The sequence below is a fragment of the Vicugna pacos genome, chromosome 6 (genome assembly GCF_048564905.1).
Source record: "Vicugna pacos chromosome 6, VicPac4, whole genome shotgun sequence".
Classification (NCBI taxonomy): Eukaryota; Metazoa; Chordata; class Mammalia; order Artiodactyla; family Camelidae; genus Vicugna; species Vicugna pacos.
In genome coordinates this window covers 58,113,338-58,136,015 of record NC_132992.1, presented here as the reverse complement: position 1 = coordinate 58,136,015, position 22,678 = coordinate 58,113,338, and the positions used below count along the sequence as shown (strand labels likewise).

Below are 22,678 nucleotides of genomic sequence, written 5' to 3'. Positions count from 1 at the left end.
TGGTCCTTAAGTCCCTGTTAAATGCTACACCTCTACTTCTTAAAATATAAAAGTGATTTAAACTGTTCATTTTCCACAGATAAAAGCTAAACTTCTTTCTGAATTTTTAATTACTGATTTCCCCCCAATTTTACCAGTACATATAATACTTACTACATTTCAAAATGTCAGATTGGCATGCCTGCTTTTAACTGCTGTCTTGTTTAATTGTCAGCTTAGTTTTTATGTAGTTCAAGATAAATGTAGCTCACAAAAGCTCTCACAATTATCAAGCTATTTCTCCAATGCACATATTATATATTCAATTGTACACTCATTTAAGTAATTTCACAATTATTCTCATTAAACATTTTTTCAGCTTATTATTTCTTATGCATTTTAGATTCTGGGAGGAAAGTTACATAAAGCAGTTGGAAATAACTGGAAGGTATAATTCAAGTGAATGGATTTTTGAAAAATAGAATACTTTTCCTAGGGACAAAAATCTTTAAAAGAGAAAGTATTAAGATTGATAAATATTTTGAAATAAGATAAGTTCAGGAACACTTTAAGTTAAATGTGATTTATTTATTTTTCTAAAATGCACAAATGACTTATTTTTATTATCACTCATGTGCTGTAATAGGAGAACAGCAGGTTGCTTGAAGATGCAACAGATATTCTTTGAACACTTCAATAAACACAATGTAAACATTCACTTTAATAATGTTTCCTTTGTTAATGCAAACTGAGTGCATTTTTTCCTTGCCTCTGGCTGAGCCATGACTAGCTGAGTAGCAACAGCAGAGTGCTGAAAGAATTTTTCAACAGCAATTTGCTTGTTCTAATTTACTTTTCAAGGCTGATGATCAGGATTATGTGGCTTGCAAAAAGATCTATTTCTATTAAATTGATCCAGTCGTTCCTCTTGTTTTCATCATACTTAGTTTCCCTGGCAGCTTTCAGTGAGTAAGTGCCACTGGTGCTCCAGTTCTATGGTTTCATATACAAAATGAATTCCTGTACCCTTTAGAAACAAATGTTATACTCATTGAAAAAGGATGGGTACACTGAAATGAGTGATTCAGATACGAAACCGTTGCCTTTTGTTCTTCAAATAGAATTATTTTCTAGCTAGTAGACCTATGCAACAATAATACCAAGGCCTTATCTGTCCAATCCTAACTTTGTTTAAACAAGCCTTGCTTTTTTGAGCTTGAACACAAGCATCACTCGTTAACAGGATTAAGAAAGAGAATTCATGTAATTTTTAAAATTTAATGATGCATATTAGAAAAAGGCTTATTTATTTCAATGTGTAATATTCTAAAAATGAAATGGGAGATAATGAAGCTGTCCTCCACATGTTCAATAAATTTCAAAATAGCTGAATGTTTTCCCAATTTGCTTTCTGTGAGGATACAAGTATCACTATAGCTCTAACATTTAAAGAGCTCCTGTTAAGGAATCTAGAAAATTCAATGGCATTACATTTTTCACACTAAACACAACTATAAAACTGGCAAAGAAAAGAAACTCTGGCTTCAGTCTCTGGCAAATTAACAAAGTTAATAATATAAATAAAATGGATCACACTTACCAGGCTATGCTTGTAAAAGGGAAAAATCACAGGGTTTAAAAATAAATATAGTTATTAGTAATCTCTTTATAACCTGCAGAGGGCACTCAAGTCCCTTGAAAGAAAAAGTAAAAATTAAGAGGAATAATGACAATTTTTCGTTTTTATTTACTAGTAGTGTGTTAACTAAACAATCATTTTTTCCCACAGAAACTATCATGTAAAAAGAAGACATTTAAAGGAAACACATAGTTTGATTTTAAATGTTTAATGGAATATTAAGATACATACATTTTTACATGACCTACTGGAAAAAACAATTCAGCAGGTGGTTTCCATCCCACCAGGCAGATTGGCATCTGTCAATCTGTAAATGCTGTGCATCATATATTAACACTGTAACACCACACTGCCATCAATTAAACAAATTAGCCAGGGCCTGAGAAAAATCAACCTGGACTTCAGAGTAACCTGTTTATAAGGCAATAAACTAGTAATACAGATAAGGCATTGCACTCCTCCAGGCCATACATATATATGGATATATGGATGATAATGTTATCATATCCATAAAACAGCTGGTTAAAAAATTAGAGGCTAGTTGAAAAGATTCCAGCTCATAAGACTTTTAACCATTTTGTAAGAGTAATCTCAAGATTTCTTTGGCAATATTCATTTTATGCACCTCTTCATTACTACTGACTAACGTTTTGTTTGGAGGGAAGATATCTGAATATTTGACTTTAAATATTCTTCCTCTGACACGATAATGAAATATTTCATAGGGAAATCTACCAAGTTGGACACACTAACATATATTATACAAACACATACAAACATCTATGTTATACACAAATATATTCTTTCTCTGATGGTGTATTTCTAAATATATCACAACACTGTATTCACTAAAAATTTATTGCATAATTATTAAAAATACTAGTTTCTTAGCAATATAGCCAGGGGAGCCTGTCTTCCATCTTATGTTTTTTTCTGGTCCTCAATTTTGCCATGGTTAAGTAACTTGCTATCAAAAGATATTCATAAACAGTTTGCTTACTAAATTGAAACTAAAGATGTTCATTTGGCACCAACATAAGTAAGATACACACTTTTTTGAATCACTATTTCAATTTAGAAACTGGATCACAAGAAGTTTGAGCCAAAGAAAGTATAAGAAAATTATCCAAGTACATTACAAACTGATACTAGAATGAATAATTATAAAGCACTTTAAAAAATGCTTTATGATGAAACTAATCATTAAAATAATTTAATAAAAACAAGTGATTTTGTTACAAATCAGTTTTTTTAAGCATCTTGAAATCTAACTGAGAAATAAATCCCCAAATTCATATCATGCAAGATAAATACTGACATTGATACTGATAATAGTTTTTAAAAGTGAATTCTTTGAGAAATCTAGCATGAAACACATTTTACAATTTTGTTATTCAAATATTGTGCAGAATTTCATAGAATATTTCAAAGTTTAAAGTTACAGAAGAAGAGTACCAGTTACATGAGAAAAAGGCAAAGAAAGTAGCAAACAGGACTGTGGAAAATGGTTATTTTGGTAATTTAAAATAATTACCTTGAAGTATTTTGGTAATGGCATCACTTACCGATTCATGATGGGAACATGATGAGCTCTTTTTCCTCAAGAAAGGACAAAGTTAAATGAAGCTTTGAAATCAGAACTCTTAAGATGAATAATTGTGTATTACGACATGTTTTTCTCAATTGGATTTACCACATACCATGACATTTTTTAATGGGGGAGGGTAGGGAAAAACTGTGCAGTTTAATAAAGTAGAAGCATTTTCTCAGCCTAAATTGTAGCCACCAGTTAAATTTTTGGGTTATCTCAGGGCCAATGAGTATACACGCTAGTACATGAAACAAAACTAGAAGATATACTTAGAATGTAGTCTTTATTTCTTCTTTCTTCAAAGCCTATGTTTCCTGAAATCTTTGTTAGGCAAAGTAAAAAGAAATGTTTGCTCTATTACGTAAGAAATAAACTTCATTTGGTATTCAATTGACTTTCTAACTTAGCAGACAGGACTTTTACATCTTCAAATACTGAAAATAAATTGCATTCTTGGCCCTTGCTTTAAAAGGTTATAGAGAATAAACGCACACCCTGGTAGTGTTCTAGTGATCTCCCTAATCTCAGTTGCACTTTGTCAGAACGAGGTAACTGGTAGTTAAGTGAAATACCCTAGATCAAAGGGGGATTAATCACCAACTGAATCCTTGCTGAATAAACCTGTCATTCAAGAAAATTATTTCCACTGAACTTAGCAGAGGATTGAAGGTATTTGCATAACAGGGACCAACGTACTTCAGCCAGGTTAAAAGGTTCAGAATTCATCCCATGTTTAGCTTTTTGCCTCCTTTTCCTTTCAGCAGCCTGGTACAATGGTTTCTAATCTGATAATACAGCTAACTATCTAAATGATGTCAGAACAGGAAAGTATTGCAAAGTTTGGATGAGGGATGGATCAATTTCACTTTCAGTAACTCCTAAATCTGATTTGTTGGAATTTAAGATGTAATCCTAAAAAAGTCCCTTAAACCTGAGGACTGTTTATTAACATCCCTTTTCTGACCTTTGTCTTAGAAACAACCATTCTGCTGTGGCAGCAGTCCCTGCAGACTCTGGATAACTGGACCAACCTACCTCCCAGGCGTGGTGCAGGAGTCCAGGAGTGTCTATAACGGAACCTGAAATACTATCATAAAAACCAGGAGAAAAATCTTAACAGTTGTTCTATGTATGAAATTGTGCTTGGAAATATCTTAAACCATACAAGGTATAAAATGAAAATTTTAACTCACTAGAAATACTGAGTTGGTGTAAAATATTAAATTTTACGAGACTAATGTTTAATTAAAATTATTAAAAAAAAAACAAGTAATTTAAGAACTCCTGACAAGTCTATTTACTTTGAACCCAACATCTGAATTAATTATTTTAAAAGTAAAAGGTGAAAAATGCCCACCACTGTAAGGGGACTGTCTCACACAGTAAGGGTACTGCTGACTTTAAAAAGTTTTAAAAATACTGTTTAGTAAAAAAATGAAGAAAAGTTTTACCAAAATCATGAAGTATCTTTTCTGGGTACACTTTCAGAAATTTAACATTTTTGTACATTTTGGGTCTACTGAAGAATAATTACCCATATGATAGACATCAGATTTCATAATCATATTTTGGCACGAAAAGGGAATTTAGCAATTTTGCATCTAGAGTAGGTCTGACACCATCCAAATCTTTAACTGGAAGTAGGTGCTCATATTCAGTGCAAATGCAAAGCATCTTTCAAGTTAAAAAATGCAAAGAATAGTTATCAAAGAAAATGAATAAAATCCATAGTGAGATAATTTTTTAGAAAATGATTGAAGTTTTAACCCAAGAAAGGACTCTTAGAGTGTCTTATAGCTTAGAATAAGAACATGTCAATCACGATTAAGCTTCTGGAATCGGAATCCCTTTGAAATGCAGCTGTTTCTTCTTTAATTGTGGCAGCAGACTCTGAAGAAAAGAAAGGTCCAGCCTTAAAGATGAGTAAGGAATACAAAATAGCTCAGGATTAGTTGTGGAGTTCAAAGGTCGCTAATTACACTAAGGAGTTCCCAGACACAGAGAAAACATTAAACAGGTCACCTACCAAACGGGAAACAGACTTTGTCTTCAGAAATTATCCTGAAGTGACAGGTTTCTAGACAAAATCAAAAGCATCACAGTGTGCCCAGCTGATCTCAACAGGATGAAAACACGAGTTGGTTTTAGTTCTGCAGCGTTATGTTAGAGCGGAATGGCAACAGATGGCATCAGGTTCCCCATCGCCCCCTACACTTTTCCAGCACTCCTTAGATTTTCCTCAGGTTTCTAGAAATGTCGGATCAAAAATTCACTGGTCTTTCTGATTGCTTATAAGAAAGTTTTACCTAGGGGATTATTATACTGAACGTACTCACTAGATAAATGCCCCATAACTACCTTAGTGCACTTTACTGAACATTTATACAATCAAGATGTCCAAATGACTCCATTAATATGAACATAAGTGAAATGTTAAGCTTTCCTTGAGTTTAACAGAGATCAAAAAACTTAAGAGGAATGATTTTCCTCTTTCAAAACGAAAGTTTTTACTACTGATTACACATGATTAAGCTAGAAATAACAAGTTAAAGTCTTGGTCCAAAAGTTATTCCATTTTCTTTGTTACTTGGGATAATTTTGAACATAGACCATTATGCCATGATAATGCCTTGCAGAAAATGAGTTTATAATGAGTAGGATTGACCTTAATTAAAAAAATCGTATTTTAAATCCTAAATTTATATGCACTCTCCTTTCAAACTATCATAGCTCTCTTTCAAGGAGTTAGCAGCTTTTTCTAAGCTTTTCCTTAAGGGACTCATTTAAAAAAATAGAAACCAAGATATAATTTAATTGAATATTAATCTGTAATGCATATTTTTTGTAACTCTTCTAATTCTGTTCTGTAAAATGAAACCTGACATGGATTAAGTTTTGGGGATCTTGAGATTTCATCTTTTCTTGAATGGTCATTTAAAGTCCAACTTGACAGTGAATTACTTTGAAAACAGAATGTGACATATAATTGTAAAGACAAATGGAGAGTAAAGAGTATGACTGGATGGTTCCTGAAGAAACCCAGAGGATGCCAGTAAGGAAGCAATGGTGACAAATTTAAAGAAAATGTGCTACATGAGAGTTAAATAAGATTAAATGATACTCTCTATCCATCAAACAGCTTTTGAATTTTTATCTGAACTCATTCATTCATGAATTATGATATAATAAAACAGGGAAAACCAACATTATATCTAAATTTATCTTTAAAACTTGGCTGCAGATATTCAGTAGTCACAAAACACTATGCTCATCTTCTGAAGGTATCCCAGCCCTCTTAAAATGCTTACTGATATCCTAAACAAAATGTTACTGTGGCAGATTAATAAGCTTGCCTGAAAAGGAACTCTAAAACAGAGATAAACACCATAAACAGAATTATGCAGATTCTTTATTAGTCAGCTGGATAGTTCTGATTAAAAACAGGTTCCTACTTAAACAATTTTCCTTTGTTTCCACTGGCTGTTTTCTCAAGAGGTTTACATTTTCTAATGTGGTCTTTGGCATTCTGGAACAACACATTGTACGAGTACTTAGGTTGGAAGAGCAAATAGTTTTTTTTATCTTGCACATCATCTATAATCCATTAGGAGGGGCTGCCTGCAGCTCTTGGCTGAGAAGGAGCCTGAGCTCATATCCAGGAAGGCTCAGTGGAGAAAGAGGGCTGTGACTGATTAGCCACGTCTGCCACAGGGGCAGGAAGAAACACGTGTGGCAGGGTAACCCAGGACTAGCCTAAAGTAAGCTGAAAGTAAGTCACTACATTTTATGCTCTGAATCATACTTGAGTATAATCAAAGGGTAACACAATTGGGTACATTAATCTTTAAAATGTTCTTTCAAACTAAGTCAGGCTAAAAACACTGAACAAGAGCATTTTATAATTAAATCAATGCTTTTCACTCATAGGTTATATGCATACACATTAAAAATAAATGACTATGACTTAATTTATGTTAGATTTGTACCATTTAACATGAGACAATTACAGTACTAATGATCCATATGTTACTGGAGCAGGAGCTTTAGAATTCCAGATGTAATAGTCAGAAGAAATTAGTTTCCGGTCTAAGGGAAAAAAAAAAGTAAGATTATATTATCTTAATAAAACTTCAATGAGAGAGCAGAGTCATGATATTTAAAATTGTGAAACACAATTATTTCAGGGAAGGCAATACTTTGAACCATTCATTTTAATTCAAATTTTATTGAGGCATTATTATAACTTTCACCACTTTAAAAAATACGGTTCATTAAATATATGAATCCATCTTTTAGCTTATGTATGCCAAATTTATGCTAATATCTCTCATTTATGCCAAATATGCCATTTTTCCTCACATTTTCCCTAAATTGTTTCTTAAGGAACGTTACTTAAGCTACAAAAATAATAAACATAGTTTTATTGGTTTCCTTTCTGTAACCTCTTTACCACAATTCTGATTCTCATCTTGCTATTCTTTACCCAAGCTTTCAGAGATAGAAATACATACCCAACTTTTCAGTGGTTTCTTATAGTTCTGATCAAATTTAAGCTTTTTGTTTTAATAGCTTTGCTGTTTCGGATAAATGACAAGCTCTTTGAATTTAAGTTTTCTGATACGTAAAATGGAGATGATAATGCTCATTTGGCACTAGACACATGTAAATTCTTCTGTCATGTATCACTGAATATCAAGTTCCACCTTTTCTACCATCTTCACGTCCTTCTTCATAATGAAAAGGATATAGGTAGGATATACTACCTTGTTGCTTTAATTTTTTTGGTTCAGTTTGAGAACCTCGTAAAACTAAGAGGCAACATAGCACATTGGTTAAGTGGTCAGCCTCTAGAGACAGACTGCTTGGATCTGAGTCCCAATTCTGCCACTTCTAGCTATGTGACCCTAATCTCTCTGTTCTGTTAGCATCCTCATCTGTGAAATGGAGATAACAACACTTACATAGGGTGCTGTAAGGATTAATGAGTTAACACGCATTAAATACTTAGAACTGTGTGCCTGGCACATAGTAAGCAATAAATAGTAGCTATTAAATTATTATTAGTGACTAAACTATTTTCAGAACTAAGCTGTATACTATGAATATAGATTTTATTGTCAAGATGATGGCAAAATAAAGGTTTTACATAGTTGCACAAAGTAATAGTTATATTCTGAAACTAACTGAGGAAGGAAATAAAATATTGGTCATAATTATCCATTTAAAATGACCTCTTTCATTCAATGTATTTTATATTAAGAAGCAGGTATATTACTGAAACATCCCATCCTGTATTACGCTCTCTGAAAATAACCATAATATGTTTAGTTAATATTAATAAGAATACTTACAATATTTTAGACATTATCTAAAGAGATAACATGCTTCCCATAGACAACCTAAAATATCAGTCTGTTGGCATTTAGACAGAACTAATGGTTTGCCCAAAAAACTATATTGTCCCTTCATTTAAAAAAAAAGCATTATGAAGACTCTTCCATATACATGAATTTCTTTAAAAAAACAACCAAAAAATGATGTAGGAGAAAGCTAAGGGAAAGCCTAAGGAGACAGAGTATGGCTCATTCTGGTTTATTACTACCACTACCACTCACAAGTAATTGCTTAGAACTCAGTAGTTCTGAGTTCTGTATTTTTTTGAAAATTTCAAGTACAAAATCGTGTCCTATCCTTCCTATTTTAGGGATTCTAACTCTTAGTTTAAGAAATACTTATCTAAATACAATAGCTTATATCTCCCTAATACATAAGGCAAAAGGTTTCTGCTTTTGTTTAGCTAACTCTACCTTATTATAGCTACTTTTTTGTTCTATGTCACATATCTGTATTTGATCTGAATTAAATAATTTTGAAATTAATTTACAAATTGCTCTTTGTCTCCTCTCTCTATATTTTAATTTATATTATATATATATATATCACCAACTAACTCACCAAAGGCAGGAATCCTTTCTACTGCCTTCCTGTTAGTAAAATAGGGTACTAAATAATGCTCATGGACTATAACACTTGCTAAAAATACTTAAAATTTTAAGTAATAATCATATTTAACATTTACTGAATCCATGCTATATGCCAAGCATTATGCTAAGTGCTTGGTCAATATAATTTTATTTAAACCTCATAACAACCCTGAGATAAATGCTGCTACTAATTCCATTTTATAGATGAGAAAACTAAAACTTCACTAACTTGCCCGGTAAGAGAGTATATGGTAAGCAGAGCAAAGCAAATCCAACTTTAGACTAGAGCGCACCTCTATATCAATCCTCGCTCATCCAGACCATTTTATTAACAGGAGAAGACAGAGGGCAATGTAAAGTACACACACTGTTAACAGGATGGGATGAGGCCAGAATTTTTAGAAATTGGAATTATTCTCTGATCTTTTTCTGTTACATGTTAACTTTCTCTTAACATAACATCATGTTAATTCCCTCAAGTTAGTTGGAATCTGCACAACTTACATGTACTTATTTTTGGTTTTCCTGATGCAAAAACTTGAACTGAATGCTGATCTGCATAACATCCAGTGAGTGTGTAATCTAAGATCCTAAAATGAAGCTAGAACAAGAGAAACCAAATTGAGGTGATTATTTGGTAAATATGATGGTCACATTTTTTCCCTTGACACAATTTTAGGAAATTATTTCACAGTTCACAAAATAAAAATCACAAATAATGTGTGTGTGTGCACGTGTATACACATTTATACTCACCTTTTCCTCTTTGTATCAGGTTGTTTCTTTGTAAGGATGCCATTTTGAAGTACTTAACACATACAGGCCCTTCACTAATATAAACTCTAATCTACAATGCAAGGTATTCCTATTTCATAAGTGAGGAAACTGAGGTTCAAAGATGGAAGCACTCAGCACCCCAGCAGGTAAGTAGTAGAGCTGGCATCAGAACTCAGACCTGACTGACTACAAAAGCCGGTGCTCCTTCCCCTATGGTGTTTGGTGTTCTGTATCTTCTCTTCTATCTCTGAGGCTATGTGGCTGTGATATATTTCAGATCATAATTCTTTTTATAGGCAGAAGCATATACATTTTCTAGCAAAATACAAGAATGTAATTACTAAAATAGAAACACCAGTTTATTTGGTGTTTGGAGGTAATGAGATGCTCTACTTAATTTTTCAGAAAACTGAAATTTAACTTTCATAGAATTAACCTTTCTGAAATCCATGAATGCACTGAATGAACATAAGTTCCTGGATTTAATTGATAATGTGGTATGATCAGTATAAATGCCAATTAATATATTATGCTTTAATAGAGAGGGCCGTTAGTACCTTCTCTGAAGGCATAGTGCTGGGCTGGCTCTGAGTCATGGTGATCTTCAAATAACCTGTGAAAGGTCTATTCTTACAGAACTCTGGTCTCCTTTTGCTGTGATTCCCTTCATCTTTGCTGCTAAAAGCTCTTAATTTTGCAATATCCTGATAGCTTTGCTATACATTTTTCTCCTTCTCCCTTCCTTGCAAATTTCTCTCATTTCCTAGCTTTCTCCTTTTGATTGCCAAACTAACTGATCACATGCATAGATGTGATTTTCAGATCTTCTCAGCAATTTTTTCCCTATTGCAACTAAAATTAACCAGTAGTAAAGGGCTTTTGCTTGCTTGTTTGGTATAATTCTGGCTGCTGAAAGTTATGACGAGGTTGATTTTCATACAACTAGATACTATAAAAATAAATCTATTCAGTGAGCACAAATACATATTACATGCTTTTGATGAGACTGTAACTGGTTAGGTGAAGAAAATGAATAGAAAAGTCATAATCCCTACCTTTGCAAAATATACAGTATAGTAACATACCCACTTTTTTTCTGAAAAACATCTAGAAGTGGGAATTTTTATAATAATCATTGAAACAAAGCTTGTGGACAGAGTTGAAAGCAAGGTAGAAGAAATGAGTATCACTAGTGTACTTCTGACTTCACCATCATTTCCCCTAGTTGCTTTTATGTGTATATTTCAATCTTTCTTCTTTGATACCATTCTCTTTAGGTTTTCCTGCTCCATTTCTGATCACCTTTTCAATTTCCCTCACTGATTCTTCCTCATCTTCCTCCTGTTTTCTCCTACCTTTTTCTAACTTTATCCATTTCTACTGTCTCAACTCTTTCTTCTCCATGGATAACTCCTAGATCCTATGAACAGTTGAGCTCTCTTGAGAATCTAGCTTTGGGTTTTTGGCCACCTACTGGACACCTACACTGGGGTAAGTTTCTATCACCAGAAACATACATGATATGAAGCAAACCCACTCCCTCCCAACTTTCTCCATATTTCTTCTAAGAAATAGAACTTTCTTCTAAGTACATTCATCCATTCATCAAATATTTATGTGCAAGGTACTGAGCTAGATGTTGGGAATAAAACAATGAATGAATGAGACTCACATAGTCTCTGCCCTCTAGGAGTTTCAAGTCTGGTTTAAGTCACAAAGTTTTTAATGACACCATCTTGACTTAAAATTATTTATCTCTCTATTTAATGAGATCGAAGGCTTTACCTTTATCACAGCTCTCTTTCTTTTTCTTCCCCTCCTTTCTCTTTCTGTGACACGACACTAGCTCATCAGCATCATTAACTTACCACCTTTCATCTGGAATACTAATACAGCTAAAAAATAGTTTCTTTGTCTCTAGTTTTTTCTTCACTAACCTTCCTCACATCTATTTCAGATTGATTCTCATACAGTAGCACTTTCTGAGACCACTTCCATACTCAAAGAATTATAACATTGTCTAACATAGCGATAAAAGCCAGATTCAAACCCTCTACCATCCAGCCCTAACTCACTTATCCAGCCTCTGTGTGTTTCTATCACAGGTTCCTAAGCATGCCTCATTATCCTTTATTCTTTTGATTAAGTCATTTCTTTACCTATAACAAATGTTAGTCAATTTTCAAGGCTTCATATTCATGCTTCTCTGGGCCTCAGAGTTTTGCTTAAACTCTATGTCTACAATGAAGCTTTCCTTGACCACTTTGGTTGGAAGTGCTCACTCTTTCTTTGGAAGACCAAAAGCAGTTAGCACTGATTGATTACTGATGTGCATCACTGAAAAAAATCCCTGAAGACTACATCTTACATTTCTTTGGATACAAACCTTGAATGTGTTACCTAAGAGCTGGGTTGAACTAGGTTAGGTTGAGATTTTTAGGTTTTATGAAACTCTTTGACCTTAAAGATTTTAAAGTGAAATAGAAAATGATTTCTAAACAAAAAGAATCTCACTAAAGCCTAAAAGAGGACTTAGCACATACAAAAAGAACAGAAGTTAAAAAAAAAAAAAAGGCTAGAAAACATTAAAAATCAATTAGGTATATGCAACTTAGAAACAAAGGAAAAACTTCTAATGTAGTGAGCCATATAAGTATATTTACCTTTAAATATGCTGTACCTCCAATGCAAATCTGGTCAAATGGTTGCTTTTCATGGCTCTTGGCTCCAAAACTTACAGTTCCAGAAAGACTAATTTCCATTGATTTGGGGAACTTTTGTCCTAAAAACACAAATATACCAATCAACTATTCTAAATTAAATAGATTCTACAGCAAATGAATGAAAAGAAATCAATAAATAATACCTAGCTTACCAATAATCCAGATCAATAAGCTTTTTTCTCGAAATACTTCAAGCTGGCCAAAACTAACTTTGTATTCCACATGTGTGATTGGTCCTCTTTAAAAAAAGAAAAGGACACAATGGAAAGAAAAAATGATCACAGATATTAACAGTTTTCAGAGATCTAAGTCGACTCTCGCTACTGGTATTTAATACAACGACAATATAGAAGCAGATCTGTATTCAAGTTTACAGAACAGAGGAGAACAAATAATGAATATTTTATCTCAAAATACACAAAAACACAATAAACATTTTTGGTGATGACATACATTTCATTATTAATTCTAAAGGTAACTACAAAATCATATAGAATGTGTTAACATAGGCACATGGGTTGATACAATATTAAAACTATGATTTTACTATATATTTAGGTGTCTTTTGAAAAGAAGAATGCTGTAGAACAAACTTAGTACAACTGATGAGGAAGTAATCTTATGATATAATTGGCTTAATTCACCATGTAGTTGATAAGTGAGGCTTGATGTGTATGTACAGAGGAACTGCTAGAAATAAAGCCATTAGTAAAATAATCCGTGATGAAGCTACACTGGCTGAAGTTTATAATTCATTAGGAAGCTTAACCGGAAAAACAAAGACACATTTACAAATAAAGAGATTATTTTTATGATTATGTTTTGGTTCAGAATCAGAATACATTTGAATAACAAAATTTTTAGATCTTAAAAATAAGGTAAAAGCTAAGACTATTATAGGGCAGTGGGAACATATAAAGGAAGGCAGAAATCATGGCATCATGTTATTTTATTCCTACCTATTGTAAAAAGGTATATGAGCTTCACAGAATTCAAAATTGTTTTTCACACTTTCATGAAGTTTTAAATTAACTGTTATTTTTAGTTGTATTTCTTCCTCTTTCACTTGATAAAAACCCAAAATTGGTGGGACAGGGACCTGGAAACAAACATAAACATGTTTTTATATAATTCTCAGGCTAATGTGTCTAAAATATCAATGGTGATTGAGAAACAAGCCTTGCAGTAATATAGTCATTATATGCAGATACACATCTAATGACTAATGGGTTAGTCCAAGCTGTTTTGATGATAGATGACGGAGCTACATTCCTTCGAAGGACAGGGATTCTTCCATCTCTCTCTACTTCCAGAGGTAAGAAAGGTGTCTTAAAAAGGTGTGCAATACATTCTTTTCCCTACTATTGCTTGTCTAGATTCCCCTCCCCTAGCTTCTCTATGACCTGCAACATAGAATGTGAACTAGACATACTGATCAATGACCCTTGCCCATGGTTCCTGCCGCCCTGTTTGTTATCTATGACTCCCCCTCCAATACCCTACCCCTGCCAGATCAGCAGTAGCTTTAGTGGTCATTAGCAACTGATTGAGGGGAAACAATCTGAATCTTCTGGAAATAATTCATGAAAAGTTCTTGTCTGGACCAAAAGTATGGATGATTGGCTTACAACAGAATTCATAACTATGAAGATCAGCAAAGTCTCAACTTCTCCAAGGTTGTTTACCTGGGAAGTGTAGTAGCATAAGTTGAATGACTCTAGAGGTGGAGTGAGTGGAAATTTGTAAGGTCCACTAAATGCAGAATCATCCATTGCATCAATGCTACTAGAAGTCAGAATGGCAGAGTCAAGAGACGTCACACAAGGATGAACCAGGATATCCTGAAGCGGTGATCCATTGGTGGGGAGGCTCAAGCTGATGGTAACATTTGGCATGCTTCCTTCTAAATCACACTGCAATACAAACAAACAGATATTACCAAGATCTTCGATGCATACATCTTCCAAGTGAGGATTTTCTTAATTTATCTGAGTCAGTTTTCAAAACTTAACTTACTTTTCTCTTAAGGTAGTGTTCTCCTTGCTTTCTTTGTCCTGGTTAATGGTTCTATCATGCTGTCAGACACCCAAGCCAGAGACCAGAAAAGGCTTCCTAGAGCCCTCTGATTACATTTAAAACCCTTAAAAAGCTACTTCTCTCCATTCCTGTTACAAACACATTGATTTGAGCCCTTACAATTCTGTCATAGCCTTCTAAGTACATTTAGACTTGCTTTCCTCTAATCAATTCATCCTCCATCAATGCCAGAGCTATCTTAATAAAACATAATTCTAATTATATTGTATCCATGTCAAAACCTCTCAATAGTTCCCCCTCAGTTTTGTATTACTTTTAAAGCCTTTTGCTGTTTGGCTCCCATTTACTTCTTTGATCATCTTCTACCCTGCAAGTTATGCTGTAGACATATTGGATTCTTGCAGTTCCCTGAATAAATCATGTCCTACGCCTCTATGCTTTTATACATATCACACACAATCTGCATTATGCATTAACGACCCACTTTCTACAGGTATTTGTCTGTGCCTGTTTGTTTCCTTCTTGAAGCTTTAAGTGTTTTGAAAGAACTGTTTTATTTTTCTTTGTATTTCTAAAGCCTGATATAAGGGACACTAAAAGAATGTTTGCTAAATGGATATCTTTTTCTAATTATAAACCATACCTTTTGGTTGCAATGTTCCACTTTTTTATATACCACTTGATATATGTGTGAATTCATAGATATATCAGTTAAATAATGCAAGCATTTAGAGAGCATGCAGGCATTATGAACAGTACCATATATAACTAGTGACTTATAAAGGTCCTTCAGTGACAGAATAATGTCAATCCCATTTGAAAATAAAAATAACAAATAACTACCACAAAACTTAAGAATACTTTTGGTGTTTTCAACTTTTTAAATCATCTGCTACCTTATTCTCTACATGTGAATAGCAAGAATTTAAGAAAAGTTTTATTTTCTGGCAGATATTTATTGAGATAATAAATGATCAAATATTAATAGCAAATAGTACTAAATTTTTAAAATATTCAGTTTATACTTATTAAATTATCCTCTAACACACTAACATTCTTAAAGGCAGCAGAGAAATAGCAACCATTATGGAAATAACCAACAATTATCTGTTATCGAGGCATTTAAAATACCAGAGTACTAGCTATTTACTATGGGATGAAGACATTCATTCTGGAATAAATCTGTGTACCACCCTTTAAACCAATTTGTCATACATAAATCTGGACTATTAACTAGGAATTATAAAAACAAAGGGAACCATACTGTATAGCACAGGGAAATACATACAAGATCTTGTGGTAGCTCACAGCGAAAAAAAAAATGTGACAATGAATATATGTATGTTCATGTATAACTGAAAAATTGTGCTCTACACTGGAATTTGACACAACATTGTAAAATGACTATAACTCAATAAAAAAGTGCTAAAAAAAAAAAACCAAAGGGAACCTAGGTACTTATCTAAATTTAAAAATGAGAAAAGATGGAATAAATTATGTAACTTTTCCAGAGACAGAGAAATTAGTGGTGGAGTGAGAATTAGAACCTCAGTCCATTGGCTTTGGGTTTACCAGGTTTCCTACTAGGATTGAGATAAAATGTGGACAATTATTTCCATGTACAATAGACCTCACCATAAAACTTCTTTAAATACTTAAAAACAGTTTGGCTAACAGTTACACTATTTACATACAACCTTAAAGAAACATTTAGTTCATAAGCTTTAGTATACCCTGACTATTTTTATTTTTTAGAAATAAGTTTTTTAAAGAAGAAACTTTTCCATCACGATCATTTGTATCAGACTAAGAATAGGAGCCAATCCAAAATTCCCAGAAGAAATAAAATAGGGTCACCCTATCAATGAACTGAGACATTTAAACATCATATTAATTAGTATTAAATTATATGTAATATATTCCCTGTTTATTGCCACAAAATGAAAAAAACAGAGATAGTGAATATTCCTACTTTCATTTCACGGAACTTATGAGAAAAGTGAATTCAACAGCTTTAAGAGGTATGAATGACATAATCCATGAACACCTTAATTTTGGAGACATTTACAATAGTTATTTCTAAAAAAATTAATAATTAGAATGTAATTTTGATCATGACAGAAGTGAGTTTAAAATGACACACAAGCTTTTCGGTCACTTTAAGGTTAAAAAAGAAAAGAAAGACCCAATTTGTCTGCTAGGACTGTCCTAATTCTCTGTTCTTGAAATCTACTTTTTTCTACTGGATTTGTACATGGCCATTCAACATTAATATGATATTAAAAAGCTTCCATTCGTAAGCACAGTGAATGATGGAAGATAACAGAAAAACAGAGACATCTTAGACTATTAATATGCACTTGTAGACATGCTCTTGGAGGTTTTTATTTTTGATCATTATTGAATGTGGCATTGATCACTGCTAACTGTATTGTTATTTTCATTGTCTTTTCCTATTATCTAACCTTAAACCAGAGAACCCTATATTAACCTAGTTACTTGTTTAAATAAAACATGAACCCTTGAAAATGATTTTAGATATTAAGTCAGAAATTGGTCCATTTCACCCCCCTAGGAAAAAATGAAAAACAGGTATGGAAACTTTAAAATATTTTCACAAGTTCTTTGACACTATTCTTTTCAAAAGATGGCACCTAATTTCACTCCTCTGAATGTGGACCAGACCTAGCGATCTGCTTCCAATGAATAAAAAGTGGTAGAAGTGATGCTATGTGACCTTTCAGTTTAGGTAATAAAAATAGCTTTCACCTGTGCCTCAGGTGGTTGTCTTTCTGTCTCTCTGATCATTTGATCAAAGGGAAGCCAGTCACCAAGTTGTGAGAATATTCTTAAGCAGCCTGCTGAGAAGTCCACGTGGAAATCTCCCACCATTGACCAGCACCAATTTGCCAGCCATGTGACTGGGTCACCTTGCAAGTAGATCTTCCAGCTCCAGTCAAACCTTCAGGGGAGTATAGCTCCAGCTGAAATCTTGACTGTACTCTTATGAGGGACTTCCACAATAGAAGCTCCCAGCTAAGTTGTTCTTGAAGTCCTGGCCTATAGAAACTATGAGGATAATAAACGTTTATTGGTTGTAGTAATAGGTCAATTCATTACACAGCAACGCAGCTGACTCTTGAACAATGCAAGGGTTAGGGATGCTGACCCTCTGTGCAGTCAAAACTCTGTGTACAAATGTACAGTCAGCACTCCATATCCACAGTTCTGCATGTGTGAAGTCAACCAACTGTAGATAGTGTAGTACTGAATGTACGACGTATTTAGTGAAAAAAATTCACGTACAAGTGGACCCACACAGTTCAATCCTAAGTTGTTCAAGGGTCAACCGCATATAATCAATACAATTAGTAAGAAAAAGATACCATCATAAAATTTCACAACTGTAATATCTACTGACTGCTATTTCTAATAATTTCTAGTAAGAATCAAGAATGTCCCATAATGATGTAAAATAAAGTTGGCGAATTTAATTTTTTTTCCATAAAAGTTGAATGGTATGATAAAACAAATACCAGAGAAAATCTCACCTTACAAGTGACAGCTCCAACAACTTGCCAGGTGTCTGCTATATCCTGTTTATCGTATTGCATGGATTTTACCTTTTCAGTGATAGAAATGGAAACTTGTGGTTTTCCTTTGTATATTCCAGCTTTCCAGGCTGGCTGTTTTTGTGGATGAGTAACAGAAGCAAAATTATTACTGTCCAATGAATTCTGTAAGTTGGCATCTAACAAAGTACCAAATGGACAAGCTTGTAGAAGCAAGTCAGGCAACTGGCTCAATTTTGTATATAGCTCAGTGTCATTTTTTTGACCTAAGTAAAGAAAATCCTGTATCCCAAAAAGAAGTTCAAAGCCTTGTGAAATTCCACTAATACTAATTAATGGCGGACGAGGGGATAAAGTTTGTTCAACCAGTGGAACACAAGCATATATCATGCCATTCTTCAGAAAAGCAACAACTGGCCAAAGTTCTTTACCTCCTACCGGGAGCCCATAAATGGACGTTTTATTGATGTGTGAACAGCTATCACGACTCTCCACAAAATCCTTATCATCATCTAATAATCTCAGTTCAAAAAGCAGTGCTTTAAGGAAGGGACCATCTTCAGGAACAGGCACGTAACTTTCTCCATTGAAGACTCTGGCTCTTTTTTCAACAGTTGGATACCGTCTGCATTATAGAAACAAAAACATAATTAATTCTTCCAAGTAAAATAAATCTGGAAGTCCAAAATGAAAAGGCAAACACCCATAACAACAAAACACACAATAACATACACACGCAAGTACACAAAAACCACAACTAAAAAAGTATTACATGTTAAATTCCTACTGTAGTAACTACCTGTTGTGAATTTAATACATCTAAATGATAAAGTATCATTATCTATTATTGAAAAAAAATTCAATTTAGTTAATTTTTAAAATAGGTAGAATGCCTGGTTCTAATTCAAAATCCTGGTCTCTTGGCCACTCAGATTCCCACTCGGTAGGCAAGGAATGTATATCTATGTATGTTTTACACATCTATAAGGACTTTTTTTTCTTTAACTTTTATTTTTCTATTTCCTCCTCCCCTCCTCCTTTTATCACAGGGCATATCTTTCTCCCGACTCAATCCTACCTCCAGGAGTAACCACTGCCCAGAGTTTAGTGTGCATCCTTCTAGAGGTTTCTCAATGCTGTTAAAGCATAAATATAAACATGCAAAATGAATCACAAACATACCGTCATTTTTTAAAAACAGAATGATACATTTTGTAGTGAAACTTAACTTTTTTCATTTTCTAAGTCAGTATATATAAAGCTACAGCTGCACAGCATTCCACAGAGTTAATGACCTACAATCTATCTGTACTCTTACTGGTAGACACACTGCTTCTTTTGTTGTTGTTACAGATAAGCATGCAAAGATCTTTTTCTCTTCTTTTCTTCTCTTTCCTTCCCTTCCTTCCCTGCCTCTCTCCCTTTCTAATTGAGGTATAACTGACATATAACATTCTATTAGTTTCAGGTGTACAGCATAATATTTGATGTACTTATATACATTGCAATACAATCACCACAATAAATTCAGTTTTTTAAAAAAATCTTTTTTGGGGGAGCTAATTAGGTTTATTTATTTATTTATTAGGGAGGTACTGGGGATTGAACCCAGGAGCTCGTGCATGCTAAGCAGGCACTCTACCACTGAGCTACACCCTCCCCCCAATAAGTCAGTTAACATCTGTTATCTTACACAGTTAAAAAATTTTTTTCTTGTGATAAAAACTTTTAAGATTTACTCTCTTAGCAACTTGTAAATATGCGATACAGTATAATTCAACTAGTCACCATGCTGAACATTACATCCCCACAACTTCGTTCATAACTGAAAGTGTGCACCTTTTGACTCCCTTCATAAACTTCTTTCCCTCTCTCTATGGGATTTTTAAACTCTGATTCCATCTTAGTTTAGTTTAGGTTTTTTTTTTTAGTTGGGTTGGAGGTAATTAGGTTTTATTTTTTTCTGATGGAGGTACTAGGGATTGAACCCAGGACCTCTTGCAAGCCAAGCATGAACTCTACCACTTGAGCTATACTCTCCCTGCCTCTGATTCCATCTTAATTGAGCAGGATCGAAAAAAGTGGTTCAATTTAATCCTCCATATTTTGGATTCACTAGTACCCTGAGTACACTTGGTATCCCGTTTTCTTGTCAACCCCTGCAAAAATATGTAAGAACATCTTAGTAATAGTGGTTTATCTTTATGGCCTTGAAAGATACTATAAGGTAATAAAAAGAACAAAATATGAATAATCTTTTATGATTTGCATGCTCTAGGCTGAACAGTAAGTTACTAATTCATCCTTTTTTTAGGGAAACAAAAGAAAGACGCTTTTGCTCATGTACAAAAATGTCAGATCACATTTTCTCTAATTAAAAAAAAAAAGTACTTTCCCTATTCCTCATCTCTCTACTCCAAAGTCTACAACAAAGTCATCTATTGGCTATTAGCTTCTGTATAAGTCACCTAACTTCCCCAAGCATATTTCTTATTTGTAAAAGTGTGGCTAAAGAACATATAAGCAGTTCTCATCAAGGATCAAGAACACATCCAGCCAAGATGTTTTCCTATTAATTCACTAATGCTACTAATAAAATATTGATGTTTACTAATAATTTTAAAAAGAAAAATTAGAATACATTCAAAGTTACCCATGTATTAGTGAACCTTATTCATTCAAGTTCTCATACATTTTCTTGATAGAGAAAAGGAAAGAATTAGCTAGCCCTCCAGTAACGGCCTAGCAGGTGAATGCCACTTCTTTCTCTGTCACTGGATAAGGACAGTTGAGAACTCTGGGCTAAACTCTAGTCCAGCGTTATCCTCTAGAAGATAATTAAAGTTCTCTTAAGTGTAAGAACTTCATGACTGAAAGTAAAGATAGGAAGCTAATCTGGGACCTTAGACAAAGCCTCAATATATGCTCAATAAATACTTTGTTGGATGACTCAATCTGTCATTTCAGATTTATTGTAGGCCTTGTCTGAAAAGGACTTGAACTTTAAACGGCCTCACAGCTATGGGGAGATAGTGTTACTACAATCTCCATTTAACAGATGAAACAGCGGATAGGTAACTTGCCCAGGTGTCGGACCAAGGGATACATAGCGTCACAAAACTGCTACACCATCCATACGTCCAATCCATCATGCATGGGGATTCAGATCTGCACTTACCTGGAGAATCTGACTGTGCCACAAAGTGGAGTTCCCGGTTCGTGGCTTATGAGCCACACTGCCCGCTGAGCCATAGTAAAGCCACGAAAGTATCAACACAACTTTTAAGGTAGCCACCGAGGAAGAGCGCAGACCGGCTTTCTTAGACGTATTCTTAACCAGAAGCCCCGAGGCTCACGCAGCCAGAGCCACTTTCTGCCCCACCAGAGAAGCTAGCTCCTTTAGGTGAAGTGACTAAAACCTCTGAGATCCTCCTGGCCAACACACGCCACACAAAATTCTGTGAATTCGCAGTTAAAATTTCCAGAAACTCATTTATCCCCAGCAACCCTGGTACTTTCTTCCTCTCGGGTCCACTTCCGGGACGGTGGCCCGCAAGGATCACGGTTCCTCCCTCGCCCGAGCGGTGAGCCTCTCTGCGGTTCGCCCGCTGCTCGCCCCTTCGCCGGCCCCTCCCGACAGCCACCCGGGCCCGCGCAGCTCCACTTCCGGCGTACGAGGCGGTGACAATGGGAGCGGCGCGGGCGGCGCCGGGAGGCAGCTGACAGGCGTCTGCGGCTTCGCTTCATGGCCGCTCTCCCGCCCCGCCTGGGCTCTGTGGGAGAGCGGGGCAGCCCGCAGCGGCCGGGAGCCGGAGCTGGCGAGCCGAGCAGGGAGCTGTGCGTGGCGCCGCTGAGGCGCAGCATGTGAAGACGAGACGGCATCCAGCGCGAGGCGAGCCTCTCAGCCGGCCGGGATGGCCACGACGGCCGAGCTCTTCGAGGTGGGTCCCCGCGGCTCTTCGAGGAGTGGCAGGCCCGGGGTGCTGGCAGCGAGGTGGGCGGGCGGAGAAGCGGGCGTTCGCCGCTGCCCGGGAGCAGCCCTCGGAAGAAAGGTGGGAAGGCGAAGGGGTGGGTGGCGGCTCCGGTGGCGGCGCGGGCGGTGCGTGAAATGGGGGAGGGGTGTATTGGGGGCCGGGGTGGGGAGGTGGGCAGGGAAGCGATCCCAGAGTCCGGACCGGGGAGCGTCGGTTTTGCCCGCACGGCTGGAAGGGAGCCTCGGGGGTTTGGGCGTTGGAAGACGAACTTCGGATGAGGGTGGGAAGGGCTGACTCAGGGCGCGGAAAGAGGAGCCTGACCCAGGTCGGGCGAGCCCCGTCTTGTCGACTGGATCCCCGCGTAATATTCTAAGGTCTCCCCTTGAGACTGGGACGACAGGG

General features: G+C 35.4%; 2 protein-coding genes across 3 annotated transcripts in view; one reads left to right on the top strand and one right to left on the bottom strand.

Annotated features, from left to right (window-relative positions):
• Window positions 1-6,600: 6,600 nt before the first annotated feature.
• On the bottom strand, window positions 6,601-21,957 carry AP5M1 (adaptor related protein complex 5 subunit mu 1). Its single transcript, XM_006199737.4, has 8 exons — window positions 21,481-21,957; window positions 18,282-18,927; window positions 14,379-14,606; window positions 13,653-13,792; window positions 12,846-12,931; window positions 12,634-12,752; window positions 9,698-9,794; window positions 6,601-7,295 (listed from the first exon to the last, which is right to left on the bottom strand). The coding sequence occupies exons 1-8, from the start codon at window positions 21,552-21,554 to the stop codon at window positions 7,213-7,215; spliced, it is 1,473 nt and encodes a 490-aa protein (XP_006199799.1). The 5' UTR covers window positions 21,555-21,957; the 3' UTR covers window positions 6,601-7,212.
• Window positions 21,955-22,678, top strand: part of EXOC5 (exocyst complex component 5) — a 50,022-nt gene continuing 49,298 nt past the window's right edge. For both annotated transcript variants that reach the window (XR_012073637.1, XM_006199738.4), the window contains exon 1: window positions 21,955-22,243. Coding sequence is in view for 1 of the 2 variants with exons in the window: in XM_006199738.4 (XP_006199800.1) it covers window positions 22,217-22,243 (27 nt within the window). In the remaining variant the exon portion in view is untranslated. The remainder of the gene's footprint in view (window positions 22,244-22,678) is intronic.

Excerpts from the sequence above, each read along its gene's own strand:
- AP5M1 (XM_006199737.4), bottom strand. The coding sequence starts at position 21,554 with ATGGCTCAGCGGGCAGTGTGGCTCATAAGCCACGAACCGGGAACTCCA. Across the intron at positions 14,607-18,281 it reads TTGGAGCTGTCACTTGTAAG|TGTGATTTAGAAGGAAGCAT; the intron begins GTGAGATTTTCT and ends TTTGTATTGCAG. Across the intron at positions 12,932-13,652 it reads CATATACCTTTTTACAATAG|AGGACCAATCACACATGTGG; the intron begins GTAGGAATAAAA and ends CTTTTTTTAAAG.